This window comes from Falco naumanni, chromosome 15, assembly GCF_017639655.2.
Source record: "Falco naumanni isolate bFalNau1 chromosome 15, bFalNau1.pat, whole genome shotgun sequence".
Taxonomy (NCBI): Eukaryota; Metazoa; Chordata; class Aves; order Falconiformes; family Falconidae; genus Falco; species Falco naumanni.
The window spans coordinates 4,028,626-4,050,758 of record NC_054068.1 but is presented as its reverse complement, the minus strand read 5'-3'; the positions used below and the strand labels follow the sequence as shown (position 1 = coordinate 4,050,758).

The 22,133-nt window shown below is 46.0% G+C and overlaps 2 protein-coding genes across 3 annotated transcripts in view; one reads left to right on the top strand and one right to left on the bottom strand.

Moving 5' to 3' along the window:
* Positions 1–22,133, top strand: part of KLHL36 (kelch like family member 36) — a 97,213-nt gene that overhangs the window by 55,185 nt on the left and 19,895 nt on the right. Inside the window, exons 4-5 of one of the 2 annotated variants that reach the window (XM_040615604.1) lie at positions 3,292–4,112; positions 18,809–19,042. The gene's annotated coding sequence lies outside the window, so the exon portion shown is untranslated. The remainder of the gene's footprint in view (positions 1–3,291; positions 4,113–18,808; positions 19,043–22,133) is intronic. The other variant, XM_040615605.1, reaches the window with a different exon arrangement.
* COTL1 (coactosin like F-actin binding protein 1) lies at positions 120–21,867 on the bottom strand. Its single transcript, XM_040615607.1, has 4 exons — positions 21,666–21,867; positions 21,206–21,288; positions 11,097–11,254; positions 120–1,473 (listed from the first exon to the last, which is right to left on the bottom strand). Exons 1-4 carry the CDS (start codon positions 21,740–21,742, stop codon positions 1,363–1,365), a joined length of 429 nt encoding a protein of 142 aa, XP_040471541.1. The 5' UTR covers positions 21,743–21,867; the 3' UTR covers positions 120–1,362.

The following is a 22,133-nucleotide window of genomic DNA, read 5'->3' as shown; positions in this document are numbered from 1 at the left end:
CCTAATAGCCCCAAGATCACACGAGCTCAAAGCCTTACACCCAGGATTAACAGACCTCCTAAATATAGGCTTGTTGTGGCAGGGAACGTGAAAAAAAAAACAACAGAGCCACCGAGAACTGTTCTTGAAAAACATTTATTTCTGTAATGGGTTTATAGTGCTGACTCCCAAGCCCCAGTACAACACAGTTTCCCCCTACACATAATTCTGGGGACAGTTACCTTTGATGGAAAAAAAAAAAAAAAGCCATACAGGGAAGCCCCCCCAAACTAACTGTGCCCAGGTTATCTCTGGGCCTCTGCTGCTGAATGTTTCATCCCAGCTGGGACAGAGCTGCCCTGCTCTGTCCTCTGTCACAGCTGCAGGATGGTTCACTGCTTGAAGGCCCCACATAGCTGAAGATGTTGTGTTTAACTGCAAAAAAACCAGGGGGAACATGGGCAGAGAAGGCTGCTAGGATTCAGCGGCTGCTGTTTCTGCAGACATCATTTAAAAAGGAAATCTATGCATTTCAGTTTCACCTCCTGAGCCCCCAGCTTTAGGAAAGTCAAATACAAACCCAGAGACCAATGTACGCAAAATAGTAAACAAGTGTCCAAACATTTCTAAGCCCCTCAGTTTACTGTGTCATGATACCTCCAAAAACCCACAAAACCCCCACGTTCGGATCACGTTGGATCTTCTTTTTAAGAGGGAGGGATAGAGATGCAGCACATAGAATAGCAACTGTCAAGCAATGTTTAAGGCAAATTTATTCCCACTTACTAAGAGTCAAAGAATTTTTTTGTTTGTTTGCTTTGTTGTTTAAGCTGTTAGGTAACACCTCAGCTGGACATCTAAGCTTAGACAATTTAATCAAAGTTTCAGTGAAGTCAACTCAAGTTGATGTGAGCCTAGAACAGCAAAATATATTATTCGCAAGAATATCAGTCAGAGCAATTTTTTGAAAAATTAAAATAATCGATGTTTAGAACTCCCCCAGAACTTTCTACCCTCAGAGACCAGGTTGAGCCCAACTAAAACACAGAGACATGCACGCATACGAAGGACACAATGGCAAGCGTCTACAAACACAATGCTGAATAGGACCAAAGCAGAGCCAAACCTAAATTGCACAGATGTGAGGACACAGACAGAGTTATGAGTAAAAAAATGAGGAAAAAAGAAAAACAGAATGCCAGAGAAGGATGTTTCATGAGATGGAATGGAAAATAAAAGTCCACTGTATGCAAAGAAAGGGAGTTCTTAGGTGCACACACAGAAAGCTGGGGATTTCAGTTGCCTCATCTCTCAGTTGTGTTAGTTTGTTGTGCCTTTCCCTCCCTTTAAGATCCAGGTGGTGGTGCCAGGAGGTTCATGCATTTACTCAGTCTGTGCATCATAATTAGCCCCCCCTGCTTTCTTCAGCTCGTTCTTGATGTAATCCTCATCCAGTTCTTTGTGGTCACTGATCACAAATTCTTTGGCAAAGTTCTGCAAGAGATAAAGAAAAAGCCTGTTAAAAAAGGGGGATATTCGTCCCAGTACCTGAGTAAAGATGGGTTATCTGGCTTCCATGGCTGTATGAACTGCATATCCTTATATACTATGGGAGGGGTGATAAACAGAAAGCTGTGGATGAGACAGAAGACTAGTGATGGCAAAACCCAAGACTTAACCTGGAAAATTTTTTTGTTTACTTCTACAGTCACCAGCTGCAAGCCCCAATCCCACCCTATGCAACAACTCTACTAGCAGTAAATGCGCAAGCTAGTTTAGGTCAAGTTTCCTAAGTAGTATGCAAACTAAAAATCTCAAAATTGTTGACCTTCAAACTGCCACTGACCCTCAGCATGATTTGGGGCAAGTCACTAATCCTGTCTGTGCCTTTTTGAGGACGCCTTCTCCTAAAGAATGGAGAACAGTGCTACACCATAGCACATTACAGTATCACACCCCACCAGCTGACAGGAGGATGCTTCGATTAAAGACTGAGCAACACACAGATGGTACCAGGAACAAATAAGACAACTTTATTAGATCCACTGACTACTCTCAACTATCCAATACGTATCGTGGCCAAGCAGGCTGCTGGTGTTGTTAATGGACCCCACTATGCTCTGTGGTCTGATGATCCAAAGTGACCTTTACGGACATGCTTTATTAATACACTTGTGTACTGCAGGGCAGCTACCTAGCTGCTTGAATGCTCTTTGCAACTTATGGGAGCCGGGCAAGCCCTAGGCAGCATGCCGTGATGCAAGGTTGTGAACAGATAAAACCTTTTTCAGAACAGATTGCCATGAATGGGATCCCACGGAGTGCCATGGCAGTGTCACTACAGTGAGGGATTTGTTCCTTTGTGAAGACTGTTCCTGCTGCCTCATAGCAAGGGTGGCATGCATGTGTGTGCACAGGCATTGCAGCAAACAGGCACATTTGCTTCTTGCTTTAGCATTTTCCTTCCCTTCCTAACCACAACTGAAAACACCACATGCGTCCTTCCCTTCCCCATATCCCACAGAGACTTTAGACAGCATGGAAGAGACAAGCATCCATTGCAGTCTGCAGGGCCAGGGACAAACTGACGACAAAAAACGTGAATTAAAATCCCAACAGCCCTGCTGCAATGTCTCAGGAAAACTGCAATGCCTAGCACTCTCTGGGCAGCGAGAGCCCTGAAAGGTGACAGAGGCTGCCTGGGAGAACGGGGCGATGCTTTGAGAGAGAAGCAATCATCTTGTCCAGGTCTCCCCGACGCTGGAACAGCCCCAGCATAACCGTGGAGGGGGGCTTCTAATTGGTTTCAGACTCCAAGCCATGGGAGAGCTCTTTATTTGGCAGCGTCTCAAGGGTCTCAGTTTGGGATCACAGTCGGGTAAAGGAGGGGGTGGAGAAGGATTCAGCTTGAAAGAGCCTTAGCACCTCTTTCACGCTGTGGAAAAAATGGAAAGGAGAGTAAAACCACTCCCTCCCCCGTGCCAGCCTCCCAGGCTGCGGCTGATCCTGTTTCACAGTGTAGGAAATCCTCACTGCTGAAGAGTTACCTGGGGGGGGGGGGGGAAACCCAAACTTTGAGCAGCTACGAGAAGACTTGTCTGCTCTGCTTGAGTTTATCAGCAGCTAGACAAAGTCCTAAGAAGTAACAACTGCTTCACAGCACCATTTTGCTCCGCACTCCAATAGTTGGCTTTTCTGTTGTGAGGACAGACATTACAGGCACTCATCCATGTCTTAGCAGAGTTCAGGGAAAATGGGAAAGAAATGGTTTATTTAGAGAAAATAATCCTTTTTTTTTTTTTTTTTTTTTAGATAGGAAATTAAGTGCCAAACTGCCCAAAACATCAGATTTGGTCATGCTCACAAGCATCCTACTTCCAAACCTCCTGAGATCTCTGCAAAGCTCAGCTCTTGCTAAGACCAAACAAATGATTTTCAACTATTTGATGCTCACTGAGGTGAGATACCTACATGATTTTTTCAGTTTCTTTTCTATACGCTAACAGGTTTAACAAATTTTCCTCTACGCAGATTAGCCAGGACTACCCAACCTGACTGCTAGTCTTTGCCCTGACTTTAGTGAGAATGGAGGCAGGCCCATAAAATAATTTCTGAGAGGGATTCCCTGAGAAGTGTGTGTATTTTATAAATGCAGGGAGGGTTTCCTTCAATGCCCGCTCTGCAGAATCCAGCTGATTCTCAAATTAAAGCTGCAAGTGCACTCATGCATGAACAGAGGGAAAATTAAATTATATGTACCACAAAGTAACTATACTTACTCAAATGTCTTCTCAACTAGACAGTTACCCGGATGATTCTTGGGTGATGATCTGTGGGCACCAGCCACTACTTCATGTCAGTGCCACTGAGACACCTTGCAAGGTTCAACCAATCTCCCCGTAGCCATGGGTTATGTTCCGAGCCACCCTTAAATATCCTCTTAGCTGACTGGGCCACCTCCTGTGTCAGATTTGTACCCTCAGAGTGCAATCTGGGTCATTGCTATTAATAACTCTTTGCTTTGCTCCTTTCTGCTGTCAGGTGCTGTCAGGGGCTTCTTTGGTTCTTCACACTGGTTCTTACCCACCACAATGTCTCATCAAGCCTGGCCCCAAGAGGAGAAGATGCTTCTGGTGAGTTTGCTACCTGGAACTCCTGATTTCAATATAGTGCTTGACCCTTCTTCAGCCATAGCCTCCCTCATCACTGTCAATTCACTGTTTTAGCTCTCTGGGGTTGAGCTTTTGTTCAGGGTGCAAATCATAAGGTGAAGGGAGGCATATACATATTTTAGAGACGGTTGAAACTGCTTCCTGTGTCACCAGGGCAGGACAACAGGAGGGACTCCGGCTCTCACCTCGGGACATTGGGCACCCATGATCAACAGCAGCACTTTTCAGCCAAGGGCCATCTTATCCAGAGTTCACTCTCTTTTTGTGTTCAATTCCCCATTGAAATGGCCAGAATGTAAAACGACTCCCGACTGATTTAATTGTGTCTGATGTTAGCTACACCAGGCAATGGTCCATATTTGGCATGACTGTCATTTGCAATTATAAATAACCGACCATAGCAAACCAGCTCCTGCAAAGCACCAGGAAAAATCCTAGCTTCAAGCAGCTAACAGCAATGCCAACAGGCATCCGACTTCAGCCAGAGTTCTAGTCTGCCACCAGATTTTCTTTCTGCTCTTAAGAGACCGGGGTGGGGTAAGTCCCCGCTTTCTCTTCTCTCTCACATGCCAGTATCTAATGCCCTTCAAGAGGATTGCAGAAGTTATAGCCGCCTAAGGCACTGTGCATAACTCTGATGCTTAGACCTCTGCTTTGCTGACCTGCATCTTTATTTCACATCCTCCACTTCCTTTTCTCTTCTCCTCCCCCTATCCCCAAGCTTTTTACAACTGCACAAGCCCTGAGAGTGAATTCTAGTCATTGTATTCACTGCAGAGTCACCAGCAGCCCACAGATAACAAAAACAATGATGCCATTTATCTTTATCACTCTCACGACATGACGCTGACCACAGTCTCTTTGCTTTTCCTCTCAAGTCATTGAACACAACATAAAAAGTAAGATTTACTCATGGTTCTTCGATACACCTATCCGGCATGTGCTTCACTTTGTGCCTGAGCAGCACAGGGTCACAATTTTGCAATCCAATCCCCTGTGTCAACCTCCATGTGACACTACAGAGAGAAAGGGCTCCAGCCATGCATGTCAGGTGGCACAAAGTGAGCCTGCACCCCTCTTCCTGGGAAGCATGAAATCTGTGCAGCAAGCTCAGCCCAGCCTTTCTCTTCCAGTCAACTTTATGGGGGGAAAAAAAGGGTGGAGTAGATTTTCTTCCTATTCCAGGCCCTGAATGTTTAGCATATGGGGCCATAAAACTTCCCTAAGCTAGCCAAGGGAAAATCTGTCTGGTGTAGACACTGTACCAAAAAGGTCTGTAGAGACCCTTATAAATCCCAGCATGGGTGGGCCTGAAGCCAGAAGGAAAATCCTTGTATCATCTACAGGCACTTGGGTTCTTGGCAGCTGGGGACAGTGCCAGGTAGTTGTTGAGCAGCTTCTTGCTGTTTTTATTTACATTGGGGCTTGCAGCAGCCTCCACTGATGTTTGAAGTCCTCGGTTCCACTGTGCTTAATGTCACCCCTCCCACCTACTGGTCACCTCATTTTCAGTGCAGATGCAGTACAGAGGAGACGATATCTCCCCTGTTTCTGTTCCAGCATGGTATGAGTCCTTGACCTGGGGTCATGGAGAAAAAAAGGACATGTCCTACAGCAGCGGCAGAGATATGTTCTAGCCTGGCTTCTCTGGGTACAAGGAGAACTATAAAGGGACAAGCGCCTATAACAATACAGCACTGCTGCCCTCCACTCTACTCTGGCTACAGCAAACCTGGTCCTGTGATCAGCTGTCAGAGTCCAAGCTATCAGCAAAACCCCTCTCTTCAAATTTAGTCCTTGCCAATTTTTACATGGACCAGTTCCAGCCACTGGGAGAAGCCAGCCCAAACCTCTGGCAAATGCATCTCTCAGCAATGGGAACTACATTTCAGCTGATCTGCAAATTCTATCTGTGCTGCATCCCACTGGAAAAGTCACAGGGCTGTATGTCAGATGTGGGGTGATGAGTAGCTGCTTGTTCTGGCCTGAAGAAGTTCCTTAGAAAGTTACCACCTTCTCTAGACTAGGACTAGGAGTTCTTTAAATTCCTTATGTGTTTGGTATGGTCACTGCAATAAACCAGAATAGGAAAACCAGTCAAAACCCCCAGTTCTGTTTGCATTCCCAGCAGGATTTCACTCACCCTTCTGAGAAAGACTCTCAAAGCCACTGCGACATAGCCATTACTGTATGAGTCTAATTTTCTGACTGCCTCTAACAAAGCTATTAAACCATCTTCTGTTTAGGCCACCACTGCACTAGCAGGAGAAACCTAACCTAACCATGGAGTTATACATGTTGTATCTGTCCCAAGACCACAGACAGTAACGCCGTAAGTGGGTCCTCCCTTAGGAGGTACCAGCATCAGTGCAGTGAGGAACCCAGAGGAAAAGAGAAAAGTGAACAAAAAAAGAGACCTGGCCATCAGCTCCAAAGCAGGAACTAAGTAAATTCGTTGACATCACTAAAGCCAGGCAAATTCCTCACCAAAAAATAATAATGAATAAAATGCCGCAAATATTTGCTCACAGAAACAGAGCTGTTTTACCCTGCATATGATTTAGGCAAATAATAGAGCACATGACACTGTGGGGGCAGGAGTGCTGAAGAAAGCAAAGAAGAGTCAAAATTCATGGAAAATAAGATTGGGCAATCCCTTTGCTGAGACAGCCCTGCAGAGGAATTCAGTCCTGTCAGGAAAAAGACCTCCACGCTGCCTAAAGAAAGGTTAAAATCTCCTGATAGGAAATGCAGTCATGAAGGGCAATAAGTTCACAGAGAGGAAGCAACAGTCAGAGGGAAACCAAGTCCTGTTTTCAGTTTTTTGGCATTTACATCAAAACCGGACCATTTCGGCACCGGCTGCCACTCCCAGCCCCACAGCCGTTGTGCCTGAGCTTGCCCTTACTAGAGGAAAAGCACGGTAACATCATCCCTCTGCCCCTCCTCAAAATGAATGGGCCATTCACTGCAAGGCCTGACACTGTATTGAAAACCCACAGCTGCCAAGTTTCACCTTGCAGGAATTTTTATGGCTGAACTGAACCTCATGCTGGCAGCTGCTCCTAGCCATGACAAGCAGCTTACAAGAGCCTTGATTTCTGGGCTTAAAGCTGACCAACCTGTTTCTCCTGGGCCTCTGGAGTAAAAGTGGTCAAAACAACAGCCCTCAGAGCCCAGAGAGTCTCCTGGATGGATTTGTATGAAGGCTGAAGGAGCCACAGCTTGTGCATATAAAGGAGGTAAAAGGCAAAACCATCCTTACTGCCAGGGAGGTAAAACACCAGCTCAAGACCGACTTTGGATGATCTCATTTTTAGCCAAGTAGAAAATACGCCCAGAGCCTTTCCCTTCAGCTGGTATCTACTGGCATCTGGGTACAACCTTGGCACAACAACCAGCGTCTCGCAGTGATCAAAGTGCAGCCGTGCCGGGGGGTCTGCTGCATGCGTGGCTCACCGCAAGCATCTGCCAGTTCACCCACATGCACAAGGTAACACTCACTGCTGACAGCAAAATAGATGCAGCCTTGTACCTGAAGTCATCCTGCCTTACTGTCTCATAAAGTCCCCCAGCTGTTAAGTTTAGATCATTCTAGATCTAGGTTTAGGCTGTAGCCCAGAAATGAACTACCAAATGCCTTAGGCAACAGTCTGCAAAGCATGGGGTGTTGTGTGCTACTACCCCCCACCCCTAGGTCTGTCCTTGGCCTGGGCAGAAGCTCAGCGGAGAAAAGACGGGATGCTGCACCACCTTACTCCATGTCTCCATTTACACAGGAAAGTCTCCACACATTAGTACTTAGCTATACCTTTAAGAAGACACAGATAACTACTTGTTCCCCATCCTGGCCCTACTTCTGACCTGTTCTCAGCTGAACTACTTGGATGAGGTCACAGGCTTGATCCAAGATTTCCAGCTGAAGTAAAGAGGAAAGGATGGAGAATAAACAGCCGTGAAAGAAAGCTACTGAATGTTCCTTAAATACAAAATGTGGTTTTCTACAATCCCAAATAAACACAATAAATGCAAACCCCGTTCTCCAACAACATGAAAGAGGTAATAAAGATAATCCCAAACAAGCCAGAAGATCTGATTCTCAGCTAGTACAGATCAGAACTATGGCGATATGCACCAGATGAGATCCCCTGTAATTTTACAGTTATTACAGTTAAAAGTCAATTGTTCTTTCTTCCTGAGAGATTTTCTGGCAACCACCTCCACTCACTATCAGCATTTCTTCCCAAACCACCTCCCTATAGATTTCACAGCACCTGCTCCCCCTTCCAAGGGAGGAATACAAAAATGAGGGCAACCCAGTTCCTCTCCTTGCTTCATAATATTTCATCCTTTTGTTCACAAGCCCATAATCTACTTTTCAACAGTTAATATCCCTTGTGTTTTCCGTATGGCAGGTTTCTAGGAGACCATGTAATGATCACCATGTGTGAGTACTCTTTATTCTACAGATGCAGCACGGTGGGTTTTGCTTGCTAGGCAGTATTCAAGCTGACTGTCTTTCACTTTGAGTGGCTCGGCGGAAGTACAACGTTTATTGGCATTTGTTCAGCTTTGAGCAGAGCTCAAACGTAGCTCATCAGCGCATCTACAACACAGAAGAGAATATAAAGCAGGCCTTCCCTCACGCTGGAGCTTTGGTCTAAATAAAGAGCCACAGTTAGCTGTTGCAAATATTACAAGCTAGCGAAAGCCCTTCAAGTTTTACTGAGGGATGTCAGACTGAAGAGCTGCTGTTCTGGAATCCCAACCTATCACTTCTGTAGATCACAAAATAAAAGTTAACCGCTTTACATAAAGCCTCCTTGCGCCATACTTCCTTGGAAGGAGAGACATGTTGCACAGGGTAAGTGTGCCTATGAGCCATGCAATGCCACTAAAGCTGCACAGACCCCAACCGCACCAACAGCCGAGATTCCCTTCGGGGTTTGTGAAGAAAAAAAAATCCCACTTTAGGGTACTGCTTATTCCAAATGATGAACCAACACTGAGTCAGATTTGTAGTTTATCATTACAGCAACCAACCAACTGCATTTTTCTATGTATAACTCACATCTCCAATAATCTCTGTAAAAATCAGCAGCAGTGGGGTGGCTGGGAACGTACTTGAAGGTCGAGAGAACCAGTAAGAGTGAAATAGCTGCAGGGTAAATTCCCTTCATTAAATTTCAGTTTGACTTCCTTGTCAGTTTTTGTTTTGACAGATTATCTGCAAGTTTAAATGCATAAAAAGAAGAGTTCTGCTTTCATCCCACTCCACTCAGAGGGATTTAGTTGCACATGTAGAACTATTCAAAATAGTTGTCCAGATAATTTCTTATGGAAAGGAGATCTCCATTGGCATTATGTTCAGAAATCAGTGGGTTATAGACATGGTTGCTCAATAAAATTGCATTAAGCACAAGATGTATTGTTTTCATATTTTAGTATAGATTAATTGGAATACGAAATTCTGACCTGTTCAAATACGAAGTTGGCTTTTAAGTAACAGCCAAGAATGGTTAATATTCCACCAGATTATTAACTTATACAGACTACTAATCAAAGATGAAACAAGTAAAACTCTAAATTATATGTAACAGATCTGGGGGACAGATCTTAGAACAGCATTCAGGAATGCTATTCAACTCAACAGGAATAAATTGTCTAAACATATTTTTAAAAAAATCTTGGGCTTAGTGATTCGTATATGAGTCATTCATTAGTACTCTATAATTTAATCTTCAGCTACAATTACAGTTTCAGCTGCTTCACATGAACAGAAATTTGCTCTCTCTCTCTCAGGTGTAATTATGGAAGTTTCTTTTCAGAGTGGACCCCCTTGCGTAGCTGTAATTTTGAAACATTTAGCACCAGTGCTTATATTCTGGAAGTATATGAATTTCTTATATTCTTCATGCTTTTTTTCTAAATATAATCTTCTGTAACGTACAAACTACAAATGAATTGAGGGGGACTTCATTTTCATCCTTCATGTTGTCCTCTTGGGAGATTTCTTTACATAGGCAAGAACACAGTTACCGAGGGAGATGATTTCAGTGCTCAGCCTGTTCTCCAAGCCCATAAGACCATTTCTTTTCATTTCCAGGAGAGCTGGCCCTTGGTTTAGTTTAAAGAGCTAATCTTGCCATCTCCAGAGGAAACATGCTAACTCTTAGCATCCTCTCCATTACAGTCAGCTTTTCAGCAGCAGTTCTTTGCAGCCTTATACAGTTTCCTTCTCTTGCTGCTGTTCCTTGTTCTCCCCCACTTGGCCTGAGCCTGGAGCCCAGCAGAGCAAGCCCAGCTCAGGTCCCCTCAGAGGCCCTGACAGAGTTAAACGATAAGCTCAGCTGGGGCAGACAAATTCAAGTGAAGCCCTTCCAAGGTACATACTAAGCACATTTCTCTTTTTCCCTGATACATCAGAGGTCTAACAAAAGACTATTCAAATCTAGTTAGCTATTAAGAGCTGTTAGTTAATTGGTACTGATAGGGACTTCAGACTTTCGTTGATTAGGTCCAGGAATTCATTGTGCAGACACAAAAGGCCTCAAGAGAAGTTTAAACAAGGGTGTGGCTTTTTCTGTTTAATTTTACCTGGCTAAATTAATACTGCCTTGTTCTCTACCATTCAATATTATTTCCACATCAAGGAAGGCGATGTGAAACATCTGAATGGTGACAAGGAGCGGAGTGCATATATTCCCTCCTCGTGAAATAGTTGATAGCCTTAAGCTCAAAGGTGGTGCTTTACACCTGAGCACTCAAAGGGCAGATGTTGAGTCTTCCTAGTAAGAAAACAGGCAATAGGAAACTGTCTTCTTTTCAAAGGATTAACTGCTAAATTGGAGGATGATCCAATCCTTCCCCCTCTCCCCTCCTGCTGGTGTTTGTAGAGCCAAAAGTGATGAGAACTGGCAGTTAGAAGCAGAAGGAAGAGGTTACCTGTACTACTTCTTTGACCAGAGTCTTGTCGGTGCCAGTTTTGGCTCTCTGCAGGCCACTGACATCCTCTCCAATCCAAGTGATGAGGGCAAACTTGACTCGCTTGCTCATGGCATCGCCGGTGGTGAATCGGACAAAGCCGAACAATCGAACATCATCTGGAAAGACAAAGCAAAAAGGGTAAAATTATTAAAACCAGAAACATCCCAAATGCCTTGCCATTTTCTAGGGTGAGACTATTGCTCTCAACTTAAAGACCAAGCCAAGGCACTGCTCCTGTGTTACAATACCGTCATTGCTCAGGGTTAACAGGGCAATCCATACTGGGACGCTGCTTGTATGCCCTTGGCTTGCAAGGTACACTTTGGCAGGGTTGGGTCTGCCTCTTGCTGGAGTGTGCCGAGTTCCTCGGAGAAAACTGGCTGTGCTGTCACCCCACACCACACAGCGTGCTGCTAATGTTTGGAAATGGCTAAAATGCAGTCAAGGGGCAGTTCCAGAGCACAGAGCTAACCCCAGTTACACATTCAGCCAGATCATTCATCTGCAGGTCACTGGTCAAGAAGGGAAGAAAGTGATTTCCCAGTGTCTCTTTCTTACAGGACAGCAGGATTAGGGTCACATTTTACAACATATACCCAGAAACTGGCCATTGTGCACATTTGATCCTCTCCCCTCCTTCCCTTCAGCAACATTTCTGGCTCACTTGTAGTACGAATTTACAAGGAGAGGAGAAGAAGGAGCAAAAGAAAAATCTGCAATTACTTCCCCAGATGTGCTTTTCTACTCCTTCTGAAGCCCTGTTAGACAAAGGCCTTGGATTTTAGAACTGTTCTGATCTTTGTTTCACAGCTGGCTTCTGCTATATCATGCCAGACTAGAGTTATTTAGTCTGGCCATATGTGTAAAATCCTTGTAAAATCCTTGTCTCGAAGACTTCGTTCCTTCATTGCGGAGTGACTCATCAACCGAGGCAGCCGGACGCCTTCATGATCACAGGCACTTAGAAAGCGTGTGATACCATCCAGTCATATCCCCAGCCTCGGTGGCATGCACGATGCCGGAGCCTTCAACCAGGATTGTGCAGAAAAGCAGAGCAGATGGACAGTTGTGCAATCATGGAATATACCTAATCATAGCTACTTCATCTGTTAGAGGTCACCCCAGAGCTCTTAAATGAAATGAGATGACTCAAAATAGAAGAACAAACTTGCTGTTTGAAAAGAATCACGTTAATCCTGGTTACGCTTGTTGTGACCAGTTCAACATGCTTTATAGTTATTTGCTGTCTTGACTACTGCCAGGTGAAAACGCAGGCTCCAGGTGTACTAACATTTGCCAACATCCCCATCAGTGGATCCGTTACAACATGCTCCCTGAAGAGTCAGGACAGCCCCAGGAGCTCTGGGGATAGGGGAGAAGCAGCTGTAAATTGCTCATCCCCAGAAAATAATCTGCTAGAAATCAATGCAGAAAAAGTGGGATGTTCTCGGAAAGCTGACAGATCTCACAGCTTCTTTAACGCTTTGTTTTGCCATAGTGGGAGTAGAGACAACTTCCCCTTGGTAAAAGACATTTTTAAGTCTCAAAAAGTCCACCTATGCTCTCCCTGTTTTGTTCTCTATGTAGTTTTTTGCCACTGACAGAGTACTACTGGGGAAAACTGGAAAATATGTGTAGGGGTGTGTGTGAGCCAGTATGGTGTTTAAAACAAACTCACCTGAAGATTTCACGAAACAAAAAAAGCTCATATTCAAAGGAAAAATCCAGATGGATCTTTGGAAGGAGAGTAAGAGTCATGTGTATCAGCAGTGCAGGGAAACAAAACTTCTTTCTGAGATACCCTATTACTGGCAAGTACAAGAAATGCAAGGAGAGACTCCTGGTTCTGCCAGTAAATCCTCTTCCCAAGATTGATTAGAACCATAAATGAACCGACAGCCAGGAAATACCCAAGGTGAAGAGAGACAGTAAATCCCCTAACGTTACTATTAACAGTTCTATGAAAAAAACCTCGCTTTCCCAGATCTGATAGTAAAGGAGGCCACACTCCACGAGGAACTGTCCTGTGGTTCCTGTGGGAACACGGTGCTAGAAGGCACTTTAATGTCACCAAGTCCTGGCCTCTACTACACCGTAACCATGTCACGGCCCTTACCATGGACCCATCACTCTCCACCTTGAGCATGTAGGTTTTTCATCCCTGCCCTTTCTCCCAAAGGCATCCTGAAGACTGCTTTGGAACGTGCCCCTTTATTATTAAGATAATGCAAGAATATGACTGGGAAAAAGCATCATAGCAAGGAAGTCGAAGGAATTCACCTGCCAGCGTGAACTTTAACTTGACATGAACCCACAGATCACTGGCAGCAGCAGGATTTGCTCCTCAGCAGAAGAGTCTGAGTGCTACCCAGCGCTGCCTGAAAGCAGCTGGATCAGCAGCACTGTAGAGGGCCAAACCCAGCAATTCCATGTGGGCTTGTATCTATTAGATCACCTACTACTCAGTGACTGAGCAACTCTTACTTCATCATGCTAAGTCCCAATAAGTTTAACAAGCAACTCAGGGGCTCTGAGTCACCATCTGGGCAGAATTTACCTGGGGCTGGTTTACTTGTGGGGGCTTGAAGGGTTACACCCAAGCTGCGTGCCTTCTCCTCCTGTTTCCCCATGGAGGTTGCATCCCCACAGTAGGCAGAACACGCTCTTCAGCCGCCACGATTTTCAGTCCAGTGTATTTAATGTAATCTACCAGTATGTGATGCTTTAACTTGATGTGCCAGTTCTGTGAATTGCAGCAGCTGAGGAGCATTTCAGCAGCTACAGATAAAGCCAAGAGGGAATGTGAACTGGAGCCCTTAGCAATTAACATGTCTCTTTTCCTAAAGGGCAACAGGGACAGACGTAGAGGTTTTTAGCACTAGTTCAGCCTGGGTATGAACTCCAACTCCCTCCAACTGCAGGTCAAAATCCCTGAGCCGAAGTTGTTCAGTTTCACAATTAGCCTGAAGTATGTTCAGAGCGATAACGGGATCAAAATGCAAGTTCTTTTATGCTCCCAGATTTCCGCTTTCACAGTTAATCAGTTCTACCCTGCCAGATCACCTCGCTACGCTGGAAGTCATCAATGCCATCAGCGCCAACTCCCCTAGAAATCTCACAGCATTAATATACAAACACACCCCACTTTTCACACGAAACCACTTACAGTGGTTTTAGGAATTGGGGGGGGGGGGGGGGGGAGGGTAATGGGGGTGTCCAACAAATCATAAAGAGTCAGCAGATTTCCTCTGAAAAAGGAAATCCTGCCTGGCTCTACACAACCACCTAGTCACTAAGCCATGAATTTCAGGGCAGAGAGAAGCAAATAATAGATCTGTGTAGAACAGAAATAGCAGCTTTATTTCAGAAGATCTCATGAACAGCAGAAATTAACATTAATTCCTACTAATATCACTACTCCTTTAACTACGGTTGTACAGCATGACAAAAGAGCTAGACAAACAATGAAAAGTACAATGAATGCCTTAATGAGCATCACTTACTATTTTTCTCCAAACACCCTACTTATCAGTAGGCAGGATTTTCCAAATATACTGATTAAGCTGCCCTTGGCTATGAAAGCTTGACGCCAAACCGCAGAGATTTCCTTGATGGTGTTGTCCTCTTTTTCATCCACTCAAACCCTTTGGTTCAACTGTACTAAAAAATTCCCCATTAGATTAAAATGCACTGACTCATCAGTAAAAGATACTCGCTGCAGAAAAGAAATACACTGTCAAAAGCTTCACGGTTCTTAGTCTTACGGTTCTGAATGGCCAAGCCAGAGACATGCCAAGATGCTCCCAGCTTCACCTGCCTGCTGAATCAAGGTCACTACAGCAAGGCGTCGATGCAATGATCTGCTTTTGCGTTCTGTCCAGCAACGAATTACTGATTGTGCATGAAAGCCCTCCTGAAGAGTTATCTTGTTTGTTTCAATTGGATTAATTCTAGATTAATTTGTCAATTTTCCACCTCTTCAGTCACCCCTATAGCCACACGGCTAGACGTGCAGACAGAAGACTTTCCCTACCTCGTACTACCCTGTTTTTTCCCTCTTTAACCCTGTACTGGAGCTGCCTTGCACCATGCAGACACGTTCATTGAGTCATCTAAGACAAATACAAAATGTTTGACCCCAGGACCACAACCACAGGGCATGCTGCAGCTGGGGCACCAGACCTTCTCCATGTGACCCGGGGTGGGTGACATGAGTACAGGGTACTCGGGACACAGTGCAGGGGGGGGATGGCCCCATGCTGGCTTCTCCGCTTTCTCTGGTCCAGTGAAGCCACCAGCAGCATTTCATCAGAATGAGTTACTGCTATCCCAGGGACAGTGGTCCTGTACCGCTCTCTCTCCTGACCCGGACATACACTGCAGGGCAGAGCAGGAGGAAACAGGGGATCCAGCTAATCTTTGTTCCCCTTCCCTGAAGGAAGGAGTGGTTGCGTTAGTCAGCCAAAAGTAATGGCCAAGCAGGCCCCAAGACAAAGGGCATGCGAAAGGTACAACCTTTGCCTGCTGTTATGCCTGGCACAGGACGGTAACATGCAGACCCACAGCCACGCTATTTTAATTAGGCATCACAAAACTAAACTGAACGCGGAGTTAGTATTTCAGTGCAGAACTCGACCTGGTGAGTTACTCCCACGAAAATTAATGAGAATATCCTCTAAAACGACCTCCTGTCATTGCAAGGGACAGCCTAATCCACAGCTCCAGCTGGCAGCCAGGAGACAGCTATCAAACACATGTCACTTCAGCTGACCCTCCCAGAGCAGGACTTTCACAGCCAGCAGGGAAGGCACAGGGGCAGGGAAGCGCTGCAAAGGCAGGGTGAAATTCCCATAAGCCGCCCATGGCCCCAGGTCTTCCTTTAAATAGATACTAAGGGAAAACAGGCAAGACGAACACTAAAGAGGAAAAAACAAAAGCAGTAGGAGACTGATTTACGAAGCCCATTTTAGCAACTTAAGATGTAGCCAAACACAGATAAGTACCTATCTCATTACGAGGCCTCATGCATTTTTACAAATCTTTCCTACAACCTAAGGTGCCAATGTAATCTCGGTGATCTCTCAGCTCTTAGCTCCTACATTTTATATGCAGGCCAGGCTTTACAGGACAATTGTCATAAGCCCAGAAGAGCTTGCATTTGTCTTAGGAGCCAATTCCATTTTTATTTTCTTCCTAATATTTTATGTCAACCAGAAATTATTTTATAGGGTATTTATTTCAGACCAAAGATTTTCAGTTCTTCCTCATGCTGAATGCACAGTGTGGTTTTGGTTTGATCTTTTCAGACACATGAATAACTATCCCATTTCATGCTGTCATTGCAATTATTTATCTGGACTGGGGCTTTCCAAATGAAAGGCTCATTATTTCTTTTGTTAGAGATGCATTGAAAAACAACTGTTCACATATAGCATGGGGAGGAAACAGAGTCTTCCGACCTCTCGGTTACTTAATGGCAGAATACACACGTTAAAAAAAACCCTAAAGTAAACCACGGGTGGAGACAATGCAGTGCTCTGCTGCTTTGTAACACAGAAACTGAGGCAAGTTGTCTGGTGCAGTCAGGTATTACTGACACACACAGAAGTTTAAGCGGATGTTTTTGACAAGACTTTTCATTCAGTATCTCAGTCCTACGTCATTCTACTCTTCTCAGCAACAGCATCGCCAGCCCAGCTATGAGACTTTGAATTTAAAAAAACAAAGAACAACCCAAGAGCCTTCATATCCTTCCGTACAATAACCTTCAACTCTTATCTGTGTTGCTAGCTTGAAATCCACCAGCTCAGCTGCTTTTTTTGACAGTGTACTGATGGCACGTACTGCTAAACACCAAATTAATGCTACATCTGGATCCATGCCATCCGTACAGGCAAGAGCTGTAACCGTGAAGCAAAATGGATCAAAAGCCTTGAATTAAGTCCCTATTTAATGCAGAGGTAATCTGCACTGCTAAGTCCAGCCAAAAGAGTCCTCAGCTAGAAGACACAGGGGGTGTCTACGCTGTGTTTAATGACAGCTGGTGTCCTCAGCTTTGGTCTCCAGACTCTTTGGGTCAGACAAAGACCAATTTGGTCATGTACATTGGTCACGACGCAGGACTGCAAGAGGAAGTGTCACCAGCAGCCACCTCCTAAATAAGGACCTTACTGTGTCTGTGGTTTAAACGAACCTCCTTGGCTTTACTTTGGGACGGGCTGGAGGAGCGGCGTTCATACATCTGGGGCTGGTGTTACTGCCTGAGACTAAAGCCAGAGTCTACCACCTCCCAGCCAAAGTGTCTGAGTCACCTTGTGGCCTGACACAGACCTTGACAGCAACAGCATGAAACTGATAAAGTGAAAGTCCAGGGTTCAGCCCGTGTTTCAGCATCATCCTGGGACCTTGAACAAAAGGGCACTGAAGAAGCTTTTCTTACCATGTTTTCTTCTTTTAAGAGTGGCAATTGCTGCCAACAAACAGTGGGATGGGAAAAGGAGGATTGATTATGTAGTTCCTTAAACTTTTCTGCTAGTACATCAAGCTTAGGAAAAAGCTTAGGAAGAAAAAGCCTGCACCCCGGGCTATGTAACACATAGGTCTGGTGTGCAATACGTATCGGGCTGCAGAGCGGTGAGAGTAATGAAACCTGCACAAGGCAGACGGGCTGCAGCAGCAGTTCCTGGTTCACTGCCCCAGGAGCTCAGCACCTCTCTGCTGTGTGTTCCTTCAGTGGCAGCTCACAGAGCGTTGCTCCAGAGCTGGTTTGCAGAGAGCCTGCTACTTCCATTAACAGAAGCAATTTCAGTTTCTTGCTTTTCCCTTTGTCCTCAACCACTCTTGTTCCCTGAGGAGGTTTGTAGAATCAGTAATGGGTTGGGCCACAGTCTGCATTAAAAGGGTTACATATGGGGGGAAGAAAAAGCAAAAATACGACCTTGCTACCAACAACCCCCCCCCAGCCCTTCCCAACGTCTGTCGCTGCACAAGGCAGGATATCCACCACAGGCAAACACCTTCCAAACCGGTACAAAAGACCTTCTTGGTCTCGGAGCCACATGAATTAGCACACACTGACACCGCCTGCTCTGTAATTCAATGCCCTGGAGGGAAGTGACATGTACCACATGCTGAAGGTGCTTTTAATAAGAATGGTTATTAAAGAAAGCGGGGGGTGGGGGACAGATGTTTGCCACTCAGAACAGCACTGAAATAGATGGTGCAGAAAGTGGAACAAAGCAAGCTCTGACGGAGGGGCTTGGTGACACTTTGCATGCTGAGGTTTTCTATTTCAGCTCCCGCTCTCACCTTCAACCACCAAATTATACTCAGCTTCTACCAGAAGCAGCTGCAGTACTTTGTTGCTTTCAGGGCAGTGTTTTTCACAAAACAGGAATTCAAAACAAGGAAGGAAGTTTATTCTGATGCCAGGTTTTTTAATCTTTGAACCACATTTTCCAAAGCGGTTCAAACTGATAGTAGCTCTTCTCCCCTCCATCAAAATGTAGAAGGAGATGGGGTGTGGACCAGGAGGGAAGAAATCCAGCAACAGGAAGGAATAATGTTTAGCAGCAATTCCCATCTCTTCCTACTCTTTTTTACTGACTTTGTTTAGTAAAAATATTCCCACCAGCTCTACTTCATAGTAACATTTGGTACCTTTCTTCCAGATGGGAAGGAAAGCTCTAACTTCACTGGATGCACAAGCCTTGATTTCTGACTAAGTCTATTGGTCCAGGCGAAGGGTTGCTGCACAGATGGAGACATCAAAACTTGCATCCCTTCCTTCCCCAACTGCTGCACCGTAATTCAGGGGTGGAGGAAGATCCTTTCTAGCACTTTGCCAAGCACCCGGTACCTGAATTTGCCTCGTTCTTTAAGCCTCCAACAACTGGGCTCCAAAGGTAGGTTTGAGGACAATCTCTTGCCCCTGGTCTGCCAAGGAGCGTGCCACGGAAGAGGGAAAGAAGGAAGAGGGAAAGGGAGCAGTGGAGCAGCTCTAACGCTAACCATAGGACACAGTCTACCCCACAGATGCCCTTTATTTAACCCTTACTTTACCGTGCTTATGCCTAAAATACTCAAAATTTCCTTTTTGCTGTAAAAATGCTTTAGTACTGGGGGCAGAGGCCAGCTTGGCACTTTGTAGGTATAAAACAAGATTTCCTTAAACTTAGTCTGTTTTAATGCCCTGTTTATAAATAAGGGTTTGGCACGTGCAAGGGATGGCAAGAAAACAAAACTGGCCACATTCCAAAGTGCAATATGTGCCTCCATTAATTGTTATAAGCATCCTACCCAGCCCAGTCAGTGCCTGCTCTCTGCCAAATCCCCTCTGCCGGCTGCTTAGCCACTCTAGTAAGAGTATTCTCTTTGCTACAGAAGGAAAGATAGAAACTGTTCTTGAGAGGGTGCCACTCCAAGTGAAAGATTTTAAAAAACAGTTCAGACAAAATAAGACATGGACTCCTTAAATCAAGGAGAGAAAATAAATGGGGAAGGTTCCTTGGCAAGCCTCAGGTGTCTGGAGCCACTCTATTATCTTGGCGACAAGAAGAGATAGAGAATGTGGCACGCAGATACTGAAGCCGTTGACTTCCTGAGAAAACTGCTAACCCTTTAGATAACGCTGGCATGAACTTCAGAAGTGCTGAGCCCTGGGTATGCTGGGTACTTATGTTGCACATTAAGAAGAGCTGAGCGGGAAGGAGCTCTTGCAGTACAGGATATCAGCTCTTCTGACATCAGCTACAGGACAATCCTTTTCAGTTTTGAGAATTTTCCTGCAAAGGTCTCAGGAACAGCTGGAAATGAGTAGCTGGGTTAATCCTGGTAAGACCCCACTGCAAATGTCATAGCAGAGCAGTCTACACCGTCTTGATTCAGTAGCTGCTTTCAAAGGACTAAAATGTATTTTTCTCCTGTGATATTCATTGACTGATCAGGCCAATCCTGACCTCATTTAAGTTACTGGAAGTTCTCTCCTTCAACTCGGTAAAATACAGCCAAGCCCTAGGACTTGACAGACGGATCTGGACAGGCACTGGCGATTCAACAAGCTGTGGGGCTCTGACTACAGTGCTTCCAGGACTCGCTCCACCTTGAGACAGGAGAGACTGCTCAACACGCAATTCCTTCACAGTACAGACGTGCAATTCTAAAAATTACAGGTTAACCATACTACTTGATTGTAGAGTAACTAGGTGAATGAGGAAGACTTTAGACTTATAGCCCAGTATTAGTTACAACTGCCTCATATCTCATGTCACTTGGTGTCATGGTTAAACAGCAGCCAAGATAGGATGAAAAACTATTCAAGCCTCCCCCTAGAAGTTTTTTTTTTTGAGAAAAATCAAAGCCCACTTCTGTAAAACACATCAAAAGTTAAGACGCGATGAAGTTAAATACCCCTCAATTTATCTGCATTTTACCCAGGCTTTATTCCTCCTGTTAATGTTCTACAAGCGACAGTTCAACAATCAACTGCCACGTTTAAACCCCGAACCACAACTGTTGCGGTTGTGCAACGCCACATACACGATTGTTTTCAGCTCTGTATTGTTCGAGCCGGTCTTTGGCATAACCACTCTCTTCTCGGGTTTCATGTTCTTAAAAAATCCCAGCAAGCCTTCTAAGTGCAGTTACTTTTACCGCTATGGCTATGATTTACAGAAGGTTTTTATTGCAAAATCATCTGTATGACTGCATCTTCTTAGCCACAAAAATTGACTCTTTTTTTGCTTTTAAACTGCAGCACTAAACAAGGAGACCATTGCTAATCAAGAGTTTTATCTTATTTCTATCTGAAAGGCAATGGAAAATTGTGCAGAGTGGGGAAAAAAAGCCCAAAGGACCTCAAGTCTAAGGGTGAGACAAAGGACTGGGTCGACTATGGACCTCAGTGCACTCTGTGGCAGCTGGAAACCCAACCATGCAGGACAGGGCAGGCAACGGGGAAGCAGCAGCACTAATTCCAGTTTACCCAAGTTTTCTCCCATCCTCTGCCCCCTCGCACCAGGGCAACAAGAAACACCAAAAGGTGCCAAAGCAATCAAGATGGAGCTTACCTGTGCACTTCCTTTTAAAGGTTTCATAGTCTACCCCTTGGTCTCCGGGAACGATTGTAGAGCCATTGTATTTAAAAGTCACCCTTGGGGAAGGGGAAAAGAGAAGGGGAATAATACACTTGTAAGTCACTCCTGGGGAACGGGAAAAGAGAAGGGGGAATACTAGACTTAAAAGTCACGCTTGGGGAAGGAGAAAAGAGAAGGGGAATAATACATTCAATAGTCACCCTCTGGGTTGGGGGAAAGGGAAGGGGAATCATATATGTAACAGTCAGCCTTTAGGAAGGGAAAAGAGGAGACGGGGAGGAATATGCTGTAAAAAACCCCCAAGCATCCTTTAGGAAGGCGGGGAGAGGAGAAGGGGAACAAGGGCTGTAAGTCACTCCGTCGGGAGCGGGTAGAGAAGCAGGGGGATCAGGGAGCTGCGGTGCCTGGCCGGGAGATGCCGGCGGCCACCTACCAGTTCACCTCGGTGGCATCGTCCCTGACGAGGTTGTACGCCTCCCTGCACGCCTCCTTGTCGATTTTGGTGGCCATGGGGGCGGCCGCGCCGGGGAGGGGGGGGGAGCGCGGAGCGGCGCGGAGCTGGGGGGGCCGCCGCCACCGCCGCCGCCACCGCCGCTGATGCTGCCGCACCGCACCGCGCAGCGCCGCGCAGCGCCCGGCCCGGCTCGCCCCGCCCCGCCCCGCCCCGCCCCGCCCCGCCCCGGCCCGGCCCGCCCCGCCGCTGCCAATGGCTCGGGGCTGCGCTGGGCCGGCCCCGCCCCGCCCCCGCCCCGCCCCGCCCGGCCGGCCGGCCCCCGCCCCGGGGGTGATGCAATAGCCGGGGCCGGGGGCGGGGGGCGCCTGGCGGCAGGAGGCGAGGCCGGGGCGCTGCCCGGGCAGGGGGGCGCGGGGCTCGGGGCTCGCCCCGCCGCAGCCGCGCGCT

Coding starts and splice junctions, on each gene's coding strand:
- COTL1 (XM_040615607.1), bottom strand. CDS start 21,742: ATGGCCACCAAAATCGACAAGGAGGCGTGCAGGGAGGCGTACAACCTC. Junction 11,255..21,205: donor CTTTAAAAGGAAGTGCACAG/GTAAGCTCCATC, acceptor TTGTCTTTCCAG/ATGATGTTCGATTGTTCGGC. Junction 1,474..11,096: donor TGGTCAAAGAAGTAGTACAG/GTAACCTCTTCC, acceptor TATCTCTTGCAG/AACTTTGCCAAAGAATTTGT.